The 19,431-nt window shown below is 40.0% G+C and overlaps 1 protein-coding gene and 1 pseudogene across 6 annotated transcripts in view; one reads left to right on the top strand and one right to left on the bottom strand.

Moving 5' to 3' along the window:
- ENTPD7 (ectonucleoside triphosphate diphosphohydrolase 7) overlaps positions 1–19,431 on the top strand; it is a 52,357-nt gene that overhangs the window by 25,525 nt on the left and 7,401 nt on the right. For 3 of the 5 annotated variants that reach the window (XM_079900647.1, XM_079900649.1, XM_079900648.1), the window contains 5 exons: positions 1,104–1,270; positions 3,380–3,704; positions 6,166–6,251; positions 7,949–8,110; positions 9,614–14,939. In XM_079900647.1, the coding sequence (XP_079756773.1) occupies positions 1,104–1,270; positions 3,380–3,704; positions 6,166–6,251; positions 7,949–8,110; positions 9,614–9,845 (972 nt within the window). In that variant the 3' untranslated portion in view covers positions 9,846–14,939. Of the gene's footprint in view, positions 1–1,103; positions 1,271–3,379; positions 3,705–6,165; positions 6,252–7,948; positions 8,111–9,613; positions 14,940–19,431 lie in introns of those variants that run through there. The other 2 variants (XR_013824346.1, XR_013824347.1) reach the window with 1 other exon arrangement.
- On the bottom strand, positions 2,310–3,269 carry LOC307175132 (receptor-binding cancer antigen expressed on SiSo cells-like; annotated as a pseudogene). The gene is made up of 2 exons: positions 3,255–3,269; positions 2,310–2,899 (listed from the first exon to the last, which is right to left on the bottom strand). The product of its transcript is annotated as a receptor-binding cancer antigen expressed on SiSo cells-like (transcript).

Here is a 19,431-nt window from a genome sequence, read left to right as displayed (position 1 = left end):
GCAAAAGTTTTCAAGGCTTATCCATGTTGTAGCAGATATCAGTACTTTATTCCCTTTTTGGCTGAATAACATTCCATTGTGTGACCATGACACATTTTGTTTATCCATTCATCAGCTGATGGACATTTAGGTTGTTTCCAGTTTTTGGCTATTATGGATAGCGCTGCTATGAACACTCATGTACACATTTTTGTGTAGACATGTTTTCAGTTTTCTTGAGTATATACCTAGGAGTGGAATTGCTGGGCACAGTAGCATTTTCAGAAATTTAAAATAAATACATTCAAAACAATCCCATTTTGCAACAATACATACAAACAAATACTACATATTAAGCACATTAGAATGATTGCCTGTGGCAGGAGCCAGAATGGCAGTGAGTATGAGGATAAAAGGAAGTAAATAAATAAAATAAAAGTGGGGCTTTGCCATGATAGTGTGCCATGAACTGAGGAATATGACTAATTCAACCTCTGTACCTGAAGTCAAAAAAAAAACAAAAACAGAGGTACAATAAAATTGAACTTTTCTAATCCTCAAATCTGTCACAGGGAATATTAAGGCATCTTAAATAGTTTTAGAAAAAGCCATAGAATAGATCTCATGATGATCTCTCAAATTCCTTAAATTTATTTTTGTCAAAGGATTTTTTTTTTCTTTTTGGGTGAAGTAGAAAAGGATAGCAAAGGGGGACACACCAGGCTTCTGCCTCAAAAAACTAGGGGGACACACCAAGCTTCTGCCTCAAAAAACTATGTGTCTCCGGATTTTTTTTTTGATTATAAAAATAGTACCTTCCCATTTTGGAGAATTGGAAAATCAGAAAAGTACACGCCAGATAATGACATCATCTGTAATGATTCTACCTTCTGTCTAACTACAGAAAGTATTTTAGTCTCTAATTTGTTATTTAGTCTCTGATTTGTTCCTTTTTGTGTAGTCTTGTCATTTTATGTCTTTGTTTAAAATAATGCTGTGAGGATGAAAGAATGCTACAAGACGTTTTAAAGAGTAGTCATAGCAGATGAAATCTAGTGTATTAGCAATGTCACACCTTTCTAGAAGTCAACCAAAAGTAAAGTTCCCTTTACATCGTATTACAGGAAGAAGCTGCGAAGATCTTGCTGGCCGAGTTCAACCTGGGCTGTGATGTGCAACACACTGAACATGTGTATAGGGTTTACGTCACAACCTTTCTGGGATTCGGGGGCAACTTTGCCCGGCAGCGCTATGAAGACCTTGTGATGAATGAAACTCTTAACAAAAACAGGTATGTTTGACATGGGATCTGTGATTCTGAAATAGAATGTTGTCAGGCTGCAGATATTAGGAAAAAATGGTTACATCCTACTAGATAGATACGTCCTTGCTTCCTCCTTTCTGACCACCCCTGCCAATGGGGTAGCATCTTTTAGAGACCCTCTATTAGTAGTCCCACTTGATCTGCTTGAGAGTGCCTTCTAATCTTTGTTATTAAGACTCAAAAATGTACAGTGGCTTATTGTGGTGACTTCTTGCTGTGCCCATCTTCAGACATGGTATCACAGGATGAGTGAGATCAATTAAGTCACCAATTTAAGTTGTGCAGTGCAATGTAGCTACTGGAAGTTCATTCTATCAATACATGGAAGTGTGCAGGACATGTTTTCTGAATTACAGTGGAGTTGCATCTTACGTGGGACTTAAGGTTCCATAGTGTGCATAAAAGATTAAAAGTATCTTAATCAAAATTAGCCTTTAAAATAGTAGTTAAAATTAGCCTTTAAAATATTCTCTTTAAGTCCAGAATAGACATTTTTTCCTCTAGCATTGGACAGACCACTGATTCTTCATTGTGTACCAGATGAAGTATTTAGACCATAATGTACAAATAGTTGTGGGTTTTTTAGCATTTAAAATTATTTTTATCATTATGCACATTAAAGGAAAGCATAATAGAGAGCAGAGTTCTTTTCCACCATAAAACTATTTACCCCCATTTGTTTAGCTGGAAACAGTGGCTTGAAGAGCTACTGGTTTATCCCATTTGTAATAATTTCTCTACAGTAGTCAATTGCCTTATATTGGGAGCATGTTAAAGAAAATATTGTCTCATAAGTCTTTTTTGTTTTTCTGAGTCTAAACTCCTAAGAGTTCAAGGTGCTTTGGGAGAATCCTGTTATCTGGATGATTGATGAATGCATTAAAACCAAGCAGTGTGTTTGTATTCTGAAAGTACTCTTAAATCCATACAAATGTTGCTTGGGTTATGGAGTTCAGGTCACTCCTGCTGACACTATGGCATCTGAAGAACAATTACTATGAAAGTTTCACACCAACTTTAGCCACTGTGCTTCCTCTTCCATTTCCTTCCTTTGTTGTTTTGCTGCTCTTTTATCTCTGTATCATGTTTTTTGCTGCCTCGGAAGAGGCTGCATCATCTTCTTCTCATGCATTGGTATTTTTTTTTACCATGTATCTAAGTTACCTAGTTCAGAAGATTGATTACTCATCTTGTGTATCTACTAATCTATAGAGAAACCTGTGCTTCCTGGGATGTTAAAACTTAATGTTTCTCTCTTTTTAATAATTTTCTGAGTTTTCCTTATGGGTGGTGTCACATCTTTAAAGTAGGTTCCACTTGTTCCAAAGCATTTTGTTGTGTTGCCACATTCCCATTCCCTCCTTCAGTCTCTACACTTGTGGGTGCATCTTCATCCCACGAAGTCCACTCTTCAACATTTGTCTTAGGAACTCATGAGTAATTAACTGTAGTTGGCCAAGTTATTTGGTCTCTACTTAATTTCCATCTTTGGCCAGATCTGCATATTAATCTCTTTAGGAATGAGAATACTGTTGCTAGACAAGTACAGACTTTAATTAATCAGAGCTGTGTGATGGCCGTGATGGGAATCAAAACCTGCCCCTCCCTTCCCCCTCAGAACTGGGCATGTACTCGGTCACTTTTGCCACCTATCGCCACTGCACCACTGCCATGGTCCCTGCCTCAGGACACTCCTCAGCCCTTCCCACTTCACCTCCTCCCAGTTGTTTTTTTAAACATTAGAATTGCGCTCAGAATGGTGAGATCTTTTCACTTTTAAGAGGCAAATGGGAATGAAGACCAGAGGGAGAACAGCAGATTCACATCTCCAATTTCACTATACATTGGGAAATATACATGTTGACTAAAAGGTTGAACAAAATCACTGCCATATTTCTTTCTTTTTCTAAATTGAATTTGCATAATTTAAATGTTCACGTGACACAACTACGTGGTAACACTCCATCCTTGTTTTTAGGGGTGTCATGTAGAAAGATAACAAGATATCTGGGAAGCATCTTAGAGGAGGCTGAGTACAGTAGTGATGTGTTTTGTTTGTTCTTGTGATTGTGACAGGTTGCTGGGCCAGAAGACAGGTCTGAGTCCTGACAATCCATTTCTCGATCCCTGCCTGCCTGTGGGACTCACAGATGTGGTGGAAAGGAACAGCCAGGTCCTTCATGTCCGAGGAAGAGGGGACTGGGTGGCTTGTGGGGCCATGCTGAGCCCCCTGTTGGCTCGCTCCAGCACCAGCCAGGCCTCACTGAACGGCATCTACCAGTCACCCATTGACTTCAACAACAGCGAGTTCTACGGTTTCTCCGAGTTCTTTTACTGTACAGAGGATGTGTTACGCATCGGTGGCCGCTACCACGGGCCAACGTTTGCCAAGGCTGCTCAGGTAAATTATTAATAATAAAGTGACTCATCCTGGCAGCAGCCATTTATTGTACGCCTGACTTTGTACCAGATGCCGTGTGAAGGGCTTTGCATGCATGATCTCACTGGATTCTTGGCAGGAGCCCTGTGAGCCCTCATTTTACAGATGAGGAGGTGGACTTCGAGAAGTTAAGGAACCTGCTGTGCTATACTGCCTTCTAATTAATTAAGCTTAGGTTTCCACGGGTGTCCTATTACCCAAATTATCACCCAGGTCTAATATTGTCATGGTGGTTAATGGTTTTTCCTCCAGCTTTCCAATACTCTTAATTACTGTTTGTGGCCAAAAGTGTCATCTCCAGGTATTTTTCCCTTACTGGTTGCTCCCAGGTGTAATGTGCTTTTGGAGATGATGTCACACAGGTGGGCAAGTGCACTTTCATTTTCTTACCTTGAGTTTTAAGGATGGTATAAGGTCACTTAGAATATTAAAAAGATGTTGCAAAAAGCAATGATAGTGCATTTAAATTGCAGAAGAAGTAAACATGCACTTAGAGCACATTTAGGACTTAAGCATCTTATAGGTTTAAAACATTAGTTATTTGGACAGGTAAAAGTTTAGCTAGCTTTCTACAGTGTCTGCTTTAATTTGGATTCATCTCTTTTTAATTTTTGTATATCTGTCTCTCTTTTTTTTTTTTTTTTTTTTTTGCGGTACGCGGGCCTCTTTCTGCTGTGGCCTCTCCCGTTGCGGAGCACGGGCTCCGGATGCACAGGCTCAGCAGCCATGGCTCACGGGCCCAGCCGCACCGTGGCACGTGGGATCCTCCTGGACCGGGGCACGAACCTGTGTCCCCTGCATTGGCAGGCGGACTCTCAACCACTGCGCCACCAGGGAAGCCCTGTTTCTTTTATCAGAAAAATTTATGGGGAGATCTGTCCTCTCTTATATTTTTTATTCTTTCCCTTCTGCTTTCTTAGAATTCTCTAAGGTTCGCTTGGTATAAGGCTTCCAAAAGGAATAATATCTGCAGTGTTTGTACTATTCTGTTCTCTAAAGGCAGTCTCTAAGAAATATTGAGGAAAACCTGGTTTGTATTTGCCCTTGCCTCTAGGAATACCCTCATATTCCCTTTCCTTTCCAGCGTCCCCTAAGCGTCCATAGCCTGAATCTTTCTCTCATTTTAAAACTTCCTCAAATCCTATTCTCTTGAACATCAAAGGGCTCAAGTTATTACTTGCCCAAACTGCTAGTGGCTTAATATGTTTTCTTTCCTAGGTAAAAGATGATTTCGTTCGCCCTTTTTTTTTTTTAACTTTGACTCAACTGTTATCGTCCCAGTGACACCTTCCTTGGCCATCCTATACAAAATTGCAGGTCTCCCCAATATTACCTATTTCCCTTTCCTGCTTTATTTTTCCCACGAGCACTTACATCATCTAACCCACTCTGTGTATGTATGTGTATATGTATGTATGTATGCATGTATATTTGGTTATTGTCTGTCCCCCACCACTAGAAAGTAAGCTTCGTAAGGAACGAAATTTTTGTCTGTTTTATTCACTGCTGGATCCCCCCTGGCACCTAGAATAGCACCTGGCATACAGTAGACATGCAGGAAATGTTAGTTCACTGAACAAACCAAAAGGAATGATTCCTTTGGTGAGAATTACAACACAGAGGCAGGCCAGTGATAGATCTTTTTGTTTTTAATATAAATTTATTTTATTTATTTTATTTTTGGCTGCATTGGGTCTTCATTGCTGCAAGCGGGCTTTCTCTAGTTGCGGCGAGCAGGGGCTACTCTTCGTTGCGGTGCACGGGCTTCTCATTGCGGTGGCTTCTCTTGTTGCAGAGCACAGGCTCTAGGCACGCAGGCTTCAGTAGTTGTGGCACACGGGCTCAGTAGTTGTGGCTCACGGGCTCTAGAGCGCAGGCTCAGTAGTTGTGGTGCACGGGCTTAGTTGCTCCACGGCGTGTGGGATCTTCCCGGACCAAGGCTTGAACCTGTGTTCCCTGCATTGGCAGGCGGAGTCTTAACCACTGTGCCACCAGGGAAGTCCCAGTGATAGATCTTTGACCATTTTCTGTTCTATCTGTTTGACCTACTCATGTCAGTCCTACATAGGATAGAATGAAGCTCTGTTTGGCTTTTGATGTTGCTACTCCTGGTCCTAACCTTACCCATATCTGAAGCCTAAGAGGCTCAGGAGCCATGTCAGGCAGGCTTCGTAGTGAATGTGGAGGCAATAGGAATAAAAAGGACTATTCCCAGGTAACTCAAGTCACTCAGTGGCCTGAGTTCAGGGACTTGCCTTGCCCAGGACCTGGCACTGTGTTTGGTGAATGAATATGCCATTTCTGTTTTCCTTTGTCAACTAGTATCCCACAAGTAACTTTAGAAACGGAACAGCTATGACTGTGGCGGATTTACAGTTTGCCTCCCATTTCATGTTGCACCATTTCTCTGTGGTTGTTCCAGGATTACTGTGGCATGGCTTGGTCAGTACTCACTCAGAGATTCAAGAATGGCCTCTTTTCATCACATGCAGATGAGCATCGACTCAAGTAAGTAACTTCCTTTTCTCCCTTAGATGTGGCCTTAAAATGTATGAACGGGACTTCCTTGGTGGTGCAGTGGTTAAGAATCCGCCTGCCAATGCAGGGGACGTGGGTTCGAGCCCTGGTCCGGAAAGATCCCACATGCCACGGAGCAACTAAGCCTGTGCACCACAGCTACTGAGCCTGCGCCCTAGAGCCTACGAGCCACAACTACTGAGCCCGTGCACCACAACTACTGAAGCCCACGCACCCTAGAGCCTGCGCGCCACAGCTACTGAGCCCACACGCTGCAACTACTGAAGCCCATGCACTCTAGGACCCGCCTGTCACAACTATTGAGCCCCCGTGCTACAGCTACTGAAGCCTATGTGCCTAGAGCCCGTGCTCCACAACAAGAAAAGCCACCACAATGAGAAGCCCAAGCACCGTGACAAAGAGTAGACCCTGCTTGCCGCAACTAGAGAAAGGCTGTGCGCAGCAATGAAGATGCAACACAGCCAAAAAAATAAAATTAAATTAAATTTTTTAAAAAAGTGTATGAACAATGAATGAAAGAGAACGAGTGATAGTACAGATTGGATTTTATGTTGAAGGAGGATTTGGTTATTTCAGATTTTGATTTTCTGAAGGGTAGAGGCCAAAATAGTGAGCTTATTTTAGTGAAGCCAAGGGAAACTGGTGGTTACCAAAAAGTGTTCTCTCCAAGTGGTTTTAAATCAAAAGTGGTGGTCTTTTTATTTTTTAATTTTTATTAAAATATCAAACATGCAGAAAAGTAGAAAGAACAGTAACAGAAACCCACGTGTAACTGTCACCCAGCTTCAACACATATCAATATTTTGCCAGTTTGGTTCATCAGTTCTCCCATTTTGTAAATGTTTTAGTTAAAAAAAATTTAAACATAAACAAAAATAGAACAGTTTAATGAACTCTTGAATGTCTGTCACCCAGCTTCTCTCCTAATAGCTGTCAGCTTCCAGCCCTCTTGTTTCATCTGTTTTCCCACCCCACAATTCAGTCATTTTGAAGCAAATCCAAAACATCATATTTGTAGATATTTCAGCATTCTCCCTGAAAATAAGAGCTGTTAGAAAAAAAAGAAAGAAAAAGAAAAGTAAAACGTACTCACAATAGTGTTGTTACATTGCATAGAGGTGTTCTTCCCTTTTGTGGTAAACGTTAACATAGAGGAGGCTCAGATTTGGCTCCACCTAGAGGTGAGGAAGGTGAAACAGGGAAAGAGAGGTCTTTTTGACATCTAGTGGGAATATGCAGAAAGCATTTGAATTCTTTTTTTTTTTTTCTTCTTTTTTTTAAAAAAATTTATTTTTATTTTTGGCTGCATTGGGTCTTCGTTGCTGCGTGCGGGCTCTCTCTAGTTGCGGCGTGCGGGGGCTACTCTTCGTTGCGGTGCGCAGGCTTCTCATTGCGGTGGCTTCCCTTATTGTGGAGCACGGGCTCTAGGCGTGCGGGCTTCAGTAGTTGTGGCACACAGGCTCAGTAGTTGTGGCTTGCAGGCTCTAGAGCACAGGCTCAGTAGTTGTGGCTCACAGGCTTAGCTGCTCCGCGGCATGTGGGATCTTCCCGGACCAGGGCTCAAACCCACGTCCTCTGCGTTGGCAGGCAAATTCTTAACCACTGCACCACCAGGGAAGTCCCTCTTTTCCTTCTTTAAAAAAAATTAATTATTTTTTGTCACACAGATATCAGTGTTTTAAGTCAGCTTGGATGTACCAAGTTCTTCATGAAGGATTCCACTTTCCCTATGACTACCCAAATCTGCAGACAGCCCAACTGGTGTATGACCGAGAGGTTCAGTGGACACTGGGAGCCATTTTATATAAAACACGCTTCTTACCACTCAGGTAAAGGGGACTGACCAAGCTGGCATCTTGAACTCAGAGGATGTTAGTTGGTGCCTCAAAATAGATTTCTTAAGTAAACTCCCCCTCAAAAAGACAAAACAAAAAACCCACCCAAACGCCCCTTATTACTGCCACGTGAAACTACTATTACTTACCAGGCATGTTGAAACAGAAAGAAGTCTGAGAATTATTGGTCTGGAGTATGTTCTTCTTTGCAATTTCAGGAATTCAGTGGGTTTTTTTTGGCCGTGCCACGTGGCTTGTGAGATCTTAGTTCCCTGACCAGGGATTGAACCCACGGCCTCGACAGTGAAACCGCCAAGTCCTAACCACTGGACCGCCAGGGAGTTCCCAGGAATTCAGTTTTGTTTATCTACAACAAATCAATCTTTAGAATTGAGCTCTTACTAACAACTTCTAAGATATTGACTGATGAACTAAAGTTACTCTGGAACTATCTCTATCTGACTGGAGGACTGGGATATGTTGTTCCTATACAGCAATCTTTCCTAATGGGTAGAGTCACTCTAGAGATCATGTCATTGACTTGGAAGGCTTTTTGGTGGGCCAGAATTAGAACAAAGGACCTGAGATGCTTTTAGGGGATGTCTTGCTCTTATGTACCATAAGATATTTGGGATAATTTTTAGGTGCTCTCTCCTCTGGACTATTTTAAATAAACTAAGATGAACTCTTAATCTTTGGTGCCTGTTTCTTTAAACTCAGTATAGAAGCCAGGTGGGTGAGAGAAGTGGGGAACTGGAGAGTATGTGCCCCAAACAAAAGGCTGATTACGTCATGCAAAAGTGCTGTCCCAGCATCTGCCAGCTCTCCTTTGTCGAGAAGCCAGAAACCCATATTTTATATGTGGTCTTTCTGTTTGGAGATTCACATTTTTAAAAAACACTGCAGGTCAAACAGAATGAAAATGGATCTGGTATCTGGACCATGAGAGAAGGGCTTCTGTTCTAGACAGATCACTGCACTTAGGTTTACATGTCTATTTTTTCTTCGGTTTATAATACAATTGATTAAGTGACAGCTTTCTCTAGATAAATCCTAAATGCTCAGGAAGCACAGCAACTTTTTTTTTTAAGATTTAGATATACTCTGATTTCTTGATTAGATTCAGGGGCCACCCTACTCATTCGCACCATATTTACAAACTGTGTAGGCCAGGGTGGTATGGGGTCACTGTTAAGACTTATTTGACAGGTGACCAGTCTTGTCTTACTGTTCATTTCTTTGGCTTCTAATTTTGCCTCCAGATTCTAGAGGGGGTAGGCCTGTGAGGCTCCCTCTAGGCCGGGGAAAGGAAGGTATAGAAGGAATCACACACACCAGCTCTGGGCCTGGGGACATGCTTCAGCTTTGCTTGCTCTGTGGAGCTGGTATTATAGCATGTTTACATGGATGGAGTAAATGGGTAAAACCTCTGGGCCTTTTAAATTGGCATAAATACTTCTCTCCTAAACTAACATTTCTTTCCACCTTCTTCCTTAGGGAGCTACGGCAGGAAGGTGCCCGACAAGCCCATGGTAGCTGGTTCCGTCTCTCCTTTGTGTACAACCACTATCTTTTCTTCGCCTGTATCCTGGTGGTGCTACTGGCCATCATCCTGTACCTTCTGCGGCTACGCCGAATTCACCACCGACAAAGTCGAGCCTCAACCCCACTGGACTTACTGTGGATCGAGGAGGTGGTGCCCATGATTGGGGTACAGGTTGGGCCATGAGGCTGGACAGGTTCTAGGGGAACTCAAGTATTCAGAATTGCTGCCCATTGAATTCCACCACTTTCTGGTACTGGCCTCAGATGCTGCTTTGCCTGACTTTGTGGATATTTGGCCTTGAAATTTCTACTTTAATACCTACTTTAATTCATTCTCAATATCCAGGTCCTCTTCTCTGAGAGAAGCTGTAATTTAGTCTGTGAAGAACTAAATGAGAGATTGGTGCTAACAAAGGGAACCAACTTTAGTCCAATTGAAGCATGCTTCTGCTCCTTTATCTGAGTGATTGGGTGTGCTCCTGGGATCTAGACTTTTCTCCCCTTGCTTAAAGCTTGAAGTTTGGCATTGGGCACACTGGAAGTCTGGTTGAAACCAAACTTGGAGCATCTGATTCAAAGCCGAAGACATTCTAGCAAGTGCAGCAGCCCCTTCTTTCTCTGTAACAGAGATATCACTTATGTGGAGATCCACAGCCTTTAATAGGGATCCAAGATCTTTGCAGTTCAGCGGAACAAATAAGAATTTCCAGGCAACCAAAATAACACAGCTTCTTTGCTTACTCGACAAAGAAGCCATTGTGCGTGTGGTCCAAGATCCCCGACATACTGTTGCTGATGTTAGTTCGTGATTTTAAAAGGTTAGAACCCTTTCTAAATGAATGGTCCATTGACGATTTTAACAATGTGTTATCTGATGCCTGGTAAGACCAGGATAGAAAATTTTTCCATGTCTATGTGCCTCACAGGCTGTTTGGGCATTAATTTTTCTTTTTGAACCTTAAGTGTGCTTGTAGGGTTGGAGAGACTATGATGGGAATTGGAGACCTAGATTTTTCTGGTTTCAGGTCACTGTCCTCTAGGCCTATTTTTATGAGTCCTTATGTGGGAAGATTCAAAAAAAAAGAGTTCCTGTATTTCACTGTTAAGATCAATATGTATTTTGGGTAGGGATGCATTTGGATTGTTTTTCAAGAAGGAAAGAACAGTATCAGGAGAGTGGACAAAGGCCATAAATCCAAGCTCTTATTTATTAATGTTTTTCTGAGAAACAGACGTTCTCTCAGTTTGACTCTTGGAATATTTGAAAAGAAGCAAATCCCAAACTTTGGAATAAACAGATAAATCTGTTAATAATCTACCTGGCAACTTTCAGAATATTTTTAAAGAGATTTCTCAGTCATAAACAGCATTTCCATTCATGGGGAGAGAGGAAAAGCCATAGTAATTACAGTTTTATCTCCTACCCTTCAGGAGCTTTGCTTTTTCTCTGCATTTAGCCTTCAAATTGCACAAGGATTTCTTTTTCATCCCCGTGGAACCTTCTTTATACGTTAATAACCATTCCTCTATGTAGCCTTAAATGTCCTGCCCAAGAATATGCTCCCAGAGTTAAAACAGTTTTCTTTTTTGTCAGCTTTGAGTTCTAGAATTACATGAGTAGGGGAAAGGTCCTTGACTTCAAAGGGAAAAGAAAGTGGAATTCTTAAAAAATAAATTCCATACTGGGAGCAGAAAGGAATTAAGTGCTTCATAAAACCAAGAAAAATAAATCCAAATCCTCCTAGAACTATACTGGGTTGAAAATAAGTATACTGACTCTTGGTTGGTAGGTGAAAAGATCATGAGTCTTGAATTGTTTTCAAATTAGATAAAAATGGTTCCAGCAAAGAGTCTTACAGGTTCCTTTGGAAGTACTTTTTACTTTTCATTAGGGCTTATGTCACAGCTTCCTTTAATTTTTAAGATTTCTAAATTGCCTTGATTTTCTTTGACTTCTTATCTTTGTACTGTGAGTGACCCCTTGCCTTATGAATGCTGCTTATAAATAATGTCATAACATGTTTTGCTAGCCATTGCCTACTCAGGTAACTCTTTTCCCCTCACCTTGGTTTCCAAATACTATTTTTGGTTTTCTTGTGTGATCTAGTCAAAGATCTCAGAAGCTGCCTAGTTGGCTAACAGTGATCACATCTGCATGCTCAGAATGAAACTGAAGCATGGAGGAGGTGGTGATTAGTCCAGTCTAATTAGCTCAGAACTTATTCTTCATCCTGGCTATGATAATAGCTACCATTTGCAAAGCACTCATTGTGTACCAGACACATCTTTAAGAATTTTATGTATATTATTTGCTCATCATGATAACCTTTCAGATTATTGTGTTCTTTTTATAGTTGAGAAACTCAGGATACCTGTTTATCATTTTTTTCCATATAAATGTATTTCTTAATTTATTTTAATTAGTCTTTGATTTTTTTTTTTTTTTGCGGTACGCGGGCCTCTCACTGTTGTGGCCTCTCCCTTTGCGGAGCACAGGCTCCAGACGCGCAGGCTCAGCGGCCATGGCTCACGGGCCCAGCGGCTCCGCGGCATGTGGGATCTTCCCAGACCGGGGCACGAACCTGTGTCGTATGCGTCAGCAGGCGAACTCTCAACCACTGCGCCACCAGGGAAGCCCTGAATTTTTTTAGTGTTATATCCTTTTATTATTTTAATATTATAGGATCTAGGCTTGTCTACTGCAGTGAGTAAGGCATCTTAGAGTTCCATGGTATAAAAATAAGAAGGACGAATTTTTGTCATACCCCTCAGAAAAACTAAGTATTTGCTCTTGGTTCTGGTTCCTGAGCTTCGTCCATTGCTCCCAATTAAATATTTTAAATCAAATCTCATTAGCTAGAAACAGAAGCCATTTATCCCTTGCTGAGTGCCAGTTATATATATTACTTTCTCAAAATGAAATATTCTTACTTATAGAATCAGACAGTCTATCTTCCCTTTAACCCTGTTTTTGCCCTCAGTTTTAAAAGATTTTTAAAGACTTCTATTTGCATTTCTGCATTTTGAGCGGTTCTCATGTGAAAATAATTATGATTTCATAAAATTCACATTCCACTGGCTCCTTTGAATCTTACCAAGCAGTCTTCCTTATAACAGCAGCAGTGAACCTGAACTGTTTCAGTGCTTTAATTACTGAGATAGGTCACAAATGTCAAAGTCGAGCCAGTGGCTTACAGGAGTGAGGCTTTATTATTCTTTATGTTGGCACATCCCATCACTTTTCTCTGAATTCTTATCATGAGAACGTAATAAAAATATGTATAATACCCAATCATTTGGCATTCCATTCACTTAAGTTGCAGTTAATTCTAAGCCAAATTATACCATCTTTCTCTCTGTACCTTAGCTCCTTGAATTGATTTTCCTTGGTCTAGGAAATTTTAGGCACTTTCCCCCAACCTTGTATTTATTCTTCTAATGTTATCCAAAGTATTCTGCCTCTGCCCTCCTCAGCCTAAGAGCTTTCTTTAACTTCAGAGGCCTTAGGCAGTGATTATTAAAATGTGGTTGAGTCTGCCAAACACTTGCTAAGCTAGTCAGTTTAGGCATTAACACTTATTATCACCCCCATATTTCTATTTTTGAGATAGAATAACTTCTCACTGGTATTATCTAGGTGCCCCCCTCACCCCTATTCTCATAGTTTTGTGTTCTGCTTTTTGTCAGGGGTGAAAGACAAGTGGGTGGTGTGATTTAGGGCAAAGAACAGCAGGCTTCGAAACAGCAGATTTGGATTTTAGCCCTGGCTTTGTCATTAAGTAGCTCTGGTACCCCAGGCAAGTCACCTGTCCTCTGTGGTTCATTTCTCATCTATAAAACAAGATGGCTGGACAAGATGATCTGAGGCCAGTTCCAAAGGGAGAAAAACTGGCCTAAGGAACTGAAGGCAGAGAAGGTAGAGAAGTGATATAGTAGTTTCAAGAAGAGGATTGTGGTCTTTGGTTTAGAAGATCAGGCTGCCCAAAAGAACCAGCGGTCATTTCCTACTTTATCCATAGTCCCTGACATTAAGGTTGGTGGGAATGGACTTTCCAAAAGCAATCATCATACATCAATTTCAGAAAATGAGATTTTTTTTTTATGCTACTGACAATTATTTATTGAAATCAGTGCTTAAGAAACTCTACCTGTGAACACTTTGAAATCCCAGTTCAAATCACATTAAAATATTCCATGATTCATACTTTCAACGAATTCAGATTGGTCTGTCCCAGTTTATCCCAACTGGTGAAGTTTTACAAAATAAACATCTTTAGCTTCCTAGAGTTACACTTTTACTTGTTTGACTTACTTGCTGATTTTTGTAATGTGCTTATATGATAAAAAATTCTATGAAAGTGCTAGGACTATTGGTTAGACATTATTTTTTTTGAGTTTTATTTTATTTATTTTTTTACACAGCAGGTTCTTATTAGTTATCCATTTTATACATATTAGTGTATACATGTCAATCCCAATCTCCCAATTCATCCCCCCCCACCAAATTTCCCCCCTTGGTGTCCATATGTTTGTTCTCTGCATCTGTGTCTCAATTTCTGCCCTGCAAACCAGTTCATCTGTACCATTTTTCTAGTTTCCACATATATGCGTTAATATACCATATTTGTTATTCTCTTTCTAACTTACTTCACTATGTATGACAGTCTCTAGATCCATCCACGTCTCTACAAATGACCCAGTTTTGTTCCTTTTTATGGCTGAGTAATATTCCATTGTATATATGTGCCACATCTTCTTTATCCATTCATCTGTCGATGCGCATTTAGGTTGCGTCCATATCCTGGCTATTGTAAATAGTGCTGCAATGAACATTGGGGTGCATGTGTCTTTTTGAATTATGGATTTCTCTGGGTATATGCCTGGTAGTGGGATTGCTGGGTCATCTGGTAATTCTATTTTTAGTTTTTTAAGAAACGTCCATACTGTTCTCCATAGTGGCTATCTCAATTTACATTCCCACCAACAGTGCAAGAGGGTTCCCTTTTCTCCACAACCTTTCCAGCATTTGTTGTTTGTAGATTTTCTAATGATGCCCATTCTAACTGGTATGAGGTGATTCCTCATTGTAGTTTTTTTTTTTCTTTTTTTTTTTTTTGCAGTATGCGGGCCTCTCACTGTTGTGGCCTCTCCCGTTGCGGAGCACAGGCTCCGGACGCGCAGGCTCAGCAGCCATGGCTCGTGGGCCTAGCTGCTCCGCGGCATGTGGGATCTTCCCAGACTGGGGCAGGAACCCGTGTCCCCTGCATCGGCAGGCAGACTCTCAACCACTGTGCCACCAGGGAAGCCCCGCATTGTAGTTTTGATTTGCATTTCTCTAATAATTAGTGATGATGAGCAGCTTTTCATTTCCTTCTTGGCCATCTGTATGTCTCTTTGGAGAAATGTCTGTTTAGGTCTTCTGCCCATTTCTGGGTTGGGTTGTTTTTTTTTTTTTTTTTACTATTGAGCTGCATGAGCTGTTTATATATTTTGGAGATTAATCCTTTGTCTCTTGATTCGTTTGCAAAAATATTTTCTCAGAAATAAATATTTTCTCAAAAATAAATATTTTCTCCCATTCTGAGGGTTTCTTTTCCTCTTGTTTGTAGTTTCCCTTGCTGTGCAAGAACTTTTAAGTTTCATTAGGTCCCATTTGTTTATTTTTGTTTTTATTTCCATTACTCTAGGAGGTGGATCAAAAAAGATCTTGCTGTGATTTATGTCAAAGAGTGTTCTTCCTATGCTTTCCTCTAAGAGTTTTATAGTTTCCAGTCTTACATTTAGGTCTCTAATCCATTTTGAGTTTATTTTCATGTATGGTTTGGGGGAGTGTTTAATTTCATTCTTTTACATGCAGCTGTCCAGTTCTCCCAGCACCACTTATTGAAGAGACTGTCTTTTCTCCATTGTATATCCTTGCCTCCTTTGTCATAGATTAGTTGACCATAGGTGCGTGGGTTTACCTCTGGGCTTTCTATCCTGTTCCATTGATCTATATTTCTGTTTTTGTGCCAGTACCATACTGTCTTGATTACTCTAGCTTTGTAGTATAGTCCGAAGTCTGGGAGCCTGATTCCTCCAGCTCCGTTTTTTTCCCTCAAGACTGCCTTGGCTATTTGGGGTCTTTTGTGTGTCCATACAAATTTTAAGATTTTATGTTCTAGTTCTGTAAAAAAGGCCATTGGTAATTTAATAGGGATTGCATTGAATCTGTAGATTTCTTTGGGGAGTATAGTCATTTTCCCAATATTGATTCTTCCAATCCAAGAACACGGTATATCTCTCCATCTCTTTGTATCATCTTTAATTTCTTTCATCAGTGTCTTATAGTTTTCTGCATACAGGTCTTTTGTCTCCCTGGGTAGGTTTATTCCTAGGTATTTTATTCTTTTTGTTGCAATGGTAAATGGGAGTGTTTCCTTAATTTCTCTTTCAGATTTTTCATCACTAGTGTATAGGAATGCAAAAGATTTCTGTGCATTAATTTTGTATCCTGCAACTTTACCAAATTCATTGATTAACTCTAGTAGTTTTCTGGTGGCATCTTTAGGATTCTCTATGTATAGTATCATGTCATCTGCAAACAGTGACAGTTTTACTTCTTCTTTTCCAATTTGGATTCCTTTTATTTCTTTTTCTTCTCTGATTGCCACGGCTAGGACTTGCAAAACTATGTTGAATACTAGTGGTGAGAGTGGACATCCTTGTCTTTTTCCTGATCTTAGAGGAAATGCTTTCAGGTTTTTACCATTGAGAATTATGTTTGCTGTGGGTTTGTCATATATGGCCTTTATTATGTTGAGGTAGTTTCCCTGTATGCCTACTTTCTGTAGAGCTTTTATCATAAATGGGTGTTGAATTTTTTTTTTTTTTTTTTTTTTTTTTTTTTTGCGGTACGCGGGTCTCTCACTGTTGTGGCCTCTCCCATTGCGGAGCACAGGCTCCAGACGTGCAGGCTCAGCGGCCATCGCTCACGGGCCCAGCCGCTCCATGGCATGTGGGATCTTCCCGGATCAGGGCATGAACCCATGTCCCCTGCATCGGCAGGCGGACTCTCAACCACTGTGCCATCAGGGAAGCCCCCTGGGTGTTGAATTTTTTCAAAAGCTTTTTCTGCATCTATTGAGATGATCATATGGTTTTCATTCTTCAATTTGTTAATATGGTATATCACGTAGATTAATTTGTGTATATTTAAGAATCCTTGCATGTCTGGGTTAAATCCCACTTGGTCATGGTGTATGATCCTTTTAATGTGTTGTAGGATTCTATTTGCTAGTATTTTGTTGAGGATTTCTGCATCTATATTCATCAGTGATATTGGTCTGTAATTTTCTTTTTTTGGAGTATCTTTGCCTGATTTTGGTATCGGGGTGATGGTGGCCTCATAGAATGAGTTTGGGAGTTCCTTCCTCCGAAATTTTTTGGAAGAATTTGAGAAGGATGGGTGTTAGCTCTTCTCTAAATGTTTGATAGAATTCACCTGTGAAGCCATCTGGTCCTGGACTTTTTTTTGTTGGAATATTTTTAATCACAGTTTCAATTTCATTGCCTGTGATTGGTCTATTCATATTTTGTATTTCTTCCTGGTTCAGTCTTGGAAGGTTATCCCTTTCTAAGAATTTGTCCATTTCTTCCAGATTGTCCATTTTATTGGCATACGGTTGCTTGTAGTAGTCTCTTAGAATGCTTTGTATTTCTGTGGTGTCTGTTGTAACTTCTATTTCATTTCTAATTTTATTGACTTGAGTCCTCTCCCTCTTTTTCTTGATGAGTCTGGCTAATGGTTTATCAATTTTGTTTATCTTCTCAGAGAAGCAGCTTTTAGTTTTATTGATCTTTGCTATTGTTTTCTTAGTTTCTATTTCATTTATTTCTGCTCTGATCTTTATGATTTCTTTCCTTCTACTAACTTGGGGTTTTGTTCTTCTTCCTCTAGTTCTTTTAGGTATAAGGTTAGATTGTTTATTTGACATGTTTGTTGTTTCTTGAGGTAGGATTGTATTGCTATAAACTTCCCTCTTAGAACTGCTTTTGCTGTATCCCATAGGTTTTGGATCATCGTGTTTTCATTGTCATTTGTTTCTAAGTATTTTTTGATTTTCTCTTTGATTTCTTCAGTGATCTCTTTGTTATTTAGTAACGTATTGTTTGGCCTCCATGTGTTTGTGCTTTTTACGTTTTTTTCCCTATAATTGATTTCTAATCTCATAGCATTTGGTCACAAAAGATGCTTGATATGATTTCGATTTTCTTAAATTTACTGAGGTTTGATTTGTGACCCAAGATGTGATCAATCCTGGAGAATGTTCTGTGTGCACTTGAGAAGAAAGTGTAATCTGCTGTTTTTGGATGGAATGTCCTATAAATATCAATTCAATCTATCTGGTCTGTTGTATCATTTAAAGCTTTTGTTTCCTTATTAATTTTCTGTCTGGATGATCTGTCCATTGCTGTAAGTGAGGTGTTAAAGTCCCCCACTATTATTGTGTTACTGTCAATTTCCTCTTTTACAGCTGTTAGCAGTTGCCTTATGTATTGAGGTGCTCCTATGTTGGGTGCATATATATCTATAATTGTTATATCTTCTTCTTGGATTGATCCCTTGATCATTATGTAGTGTCCTTCCTTGTCTCTTGTAACATTCTTTATTTTAAAATCTATTTTATCTGATATGAGTATTGCTACTCCAGCTTTCTTTTGATTTCCATTTGCATGGAATATCTTTTTCCATCCCCTCACTTTCAGTCTGTATGTGTCCCTAGGTCTGAAGTGGGTCTCTTGTAGACAGCATATATATGGGTCATGTTTTTGTATCCATTCAGCAAGCCTGTGTCTTTTGGTTGGAGCATTTAATCCATTCACGTTTAAGGTAATTATCAATATGTATGTTTCTGTTACCATTTTCTTAATTGTTTTGGGTTTGTTTTTATAGGTCCTTTTCTTCTCTAGTGTTTCCCACTTAGAGAAGTTCCTTTAGCATTTGTTGTAGAGCTGGTTTGGTGGTGCTGAATTCTCTTAGCTTTTGCTTGTCTGTAAAGCTTTTGATTTCTCCGTCGAATCTGAATGAGATCCTTGCTGGGTAGAGTAATCTTGGTTGTATATTCTTCCCTTTCATCACTTAAAATATGTCATGCCACTCCCTTCCGGCTTGTAGAGTTTCTGCTGAGAAATCAGCTGTTAACCTTATGGGAGTTCCCTTGTATGTTATTTGTCATTTTCCCTTGCTGCTTTCAATAATTTTTTTTTGTCTTTAATTTTTACCAATTTGATTACTATGTGTCTCAGCATGTTTCTCCTTGGGTTTATCCTGTATGGGACTCTGTGCTTCCTGGACTTGGGCGGCCATTTCCTTTCCCATGTTAGGGAAGTTTTTGACTATAATCTCTTCAAATATTTTCTTGGGTCCTTTGTCTGTCTCTTCTCCTTCTCGGACCCCTATAATGCGAATGTTGTTGGATTTAATGTTGTTCCAGAGGTCTCTTAGGCTGTCTTCATTTCTTTTCATTCTTTTTTCTTTATTCTGTTCTGGAGCAGCGAATTCCACCATTCTGTCTTCCAGGTCACTTATCCGTTCTTCTGCCTCAGTTATTCTGCTATTGATTCCTTCTAGTGTAGTTTTCATTTCAGTTATTGTATTGTTCGTCTCTGTTTGTTTGTTCTTTAATTCTTCTAGGTCTTTGTTAAACATTTCTTGCATCTTCTCAATCTCTGCCTCCATTCTTTTTCTGAGGTCCTGGATCATCTTCACTATCATTATTCTGAATTCT

This window comes from Stenella coeruleoalba (assembly GCF_951394435.1).
Source record: "Stenella coeruleoalba genome assembly, chromosome: 16".
NCBI lineage: Eukaryota > Metazoa > Chordata > Mammalia > Artiodactyla > Delphinidae > Stenella > Stenella coeruleoalba.
Note: the sequence above shows the minus strand (reverse complement) of the source record. Positions and strands in the feature narration are given on the sequence as shown.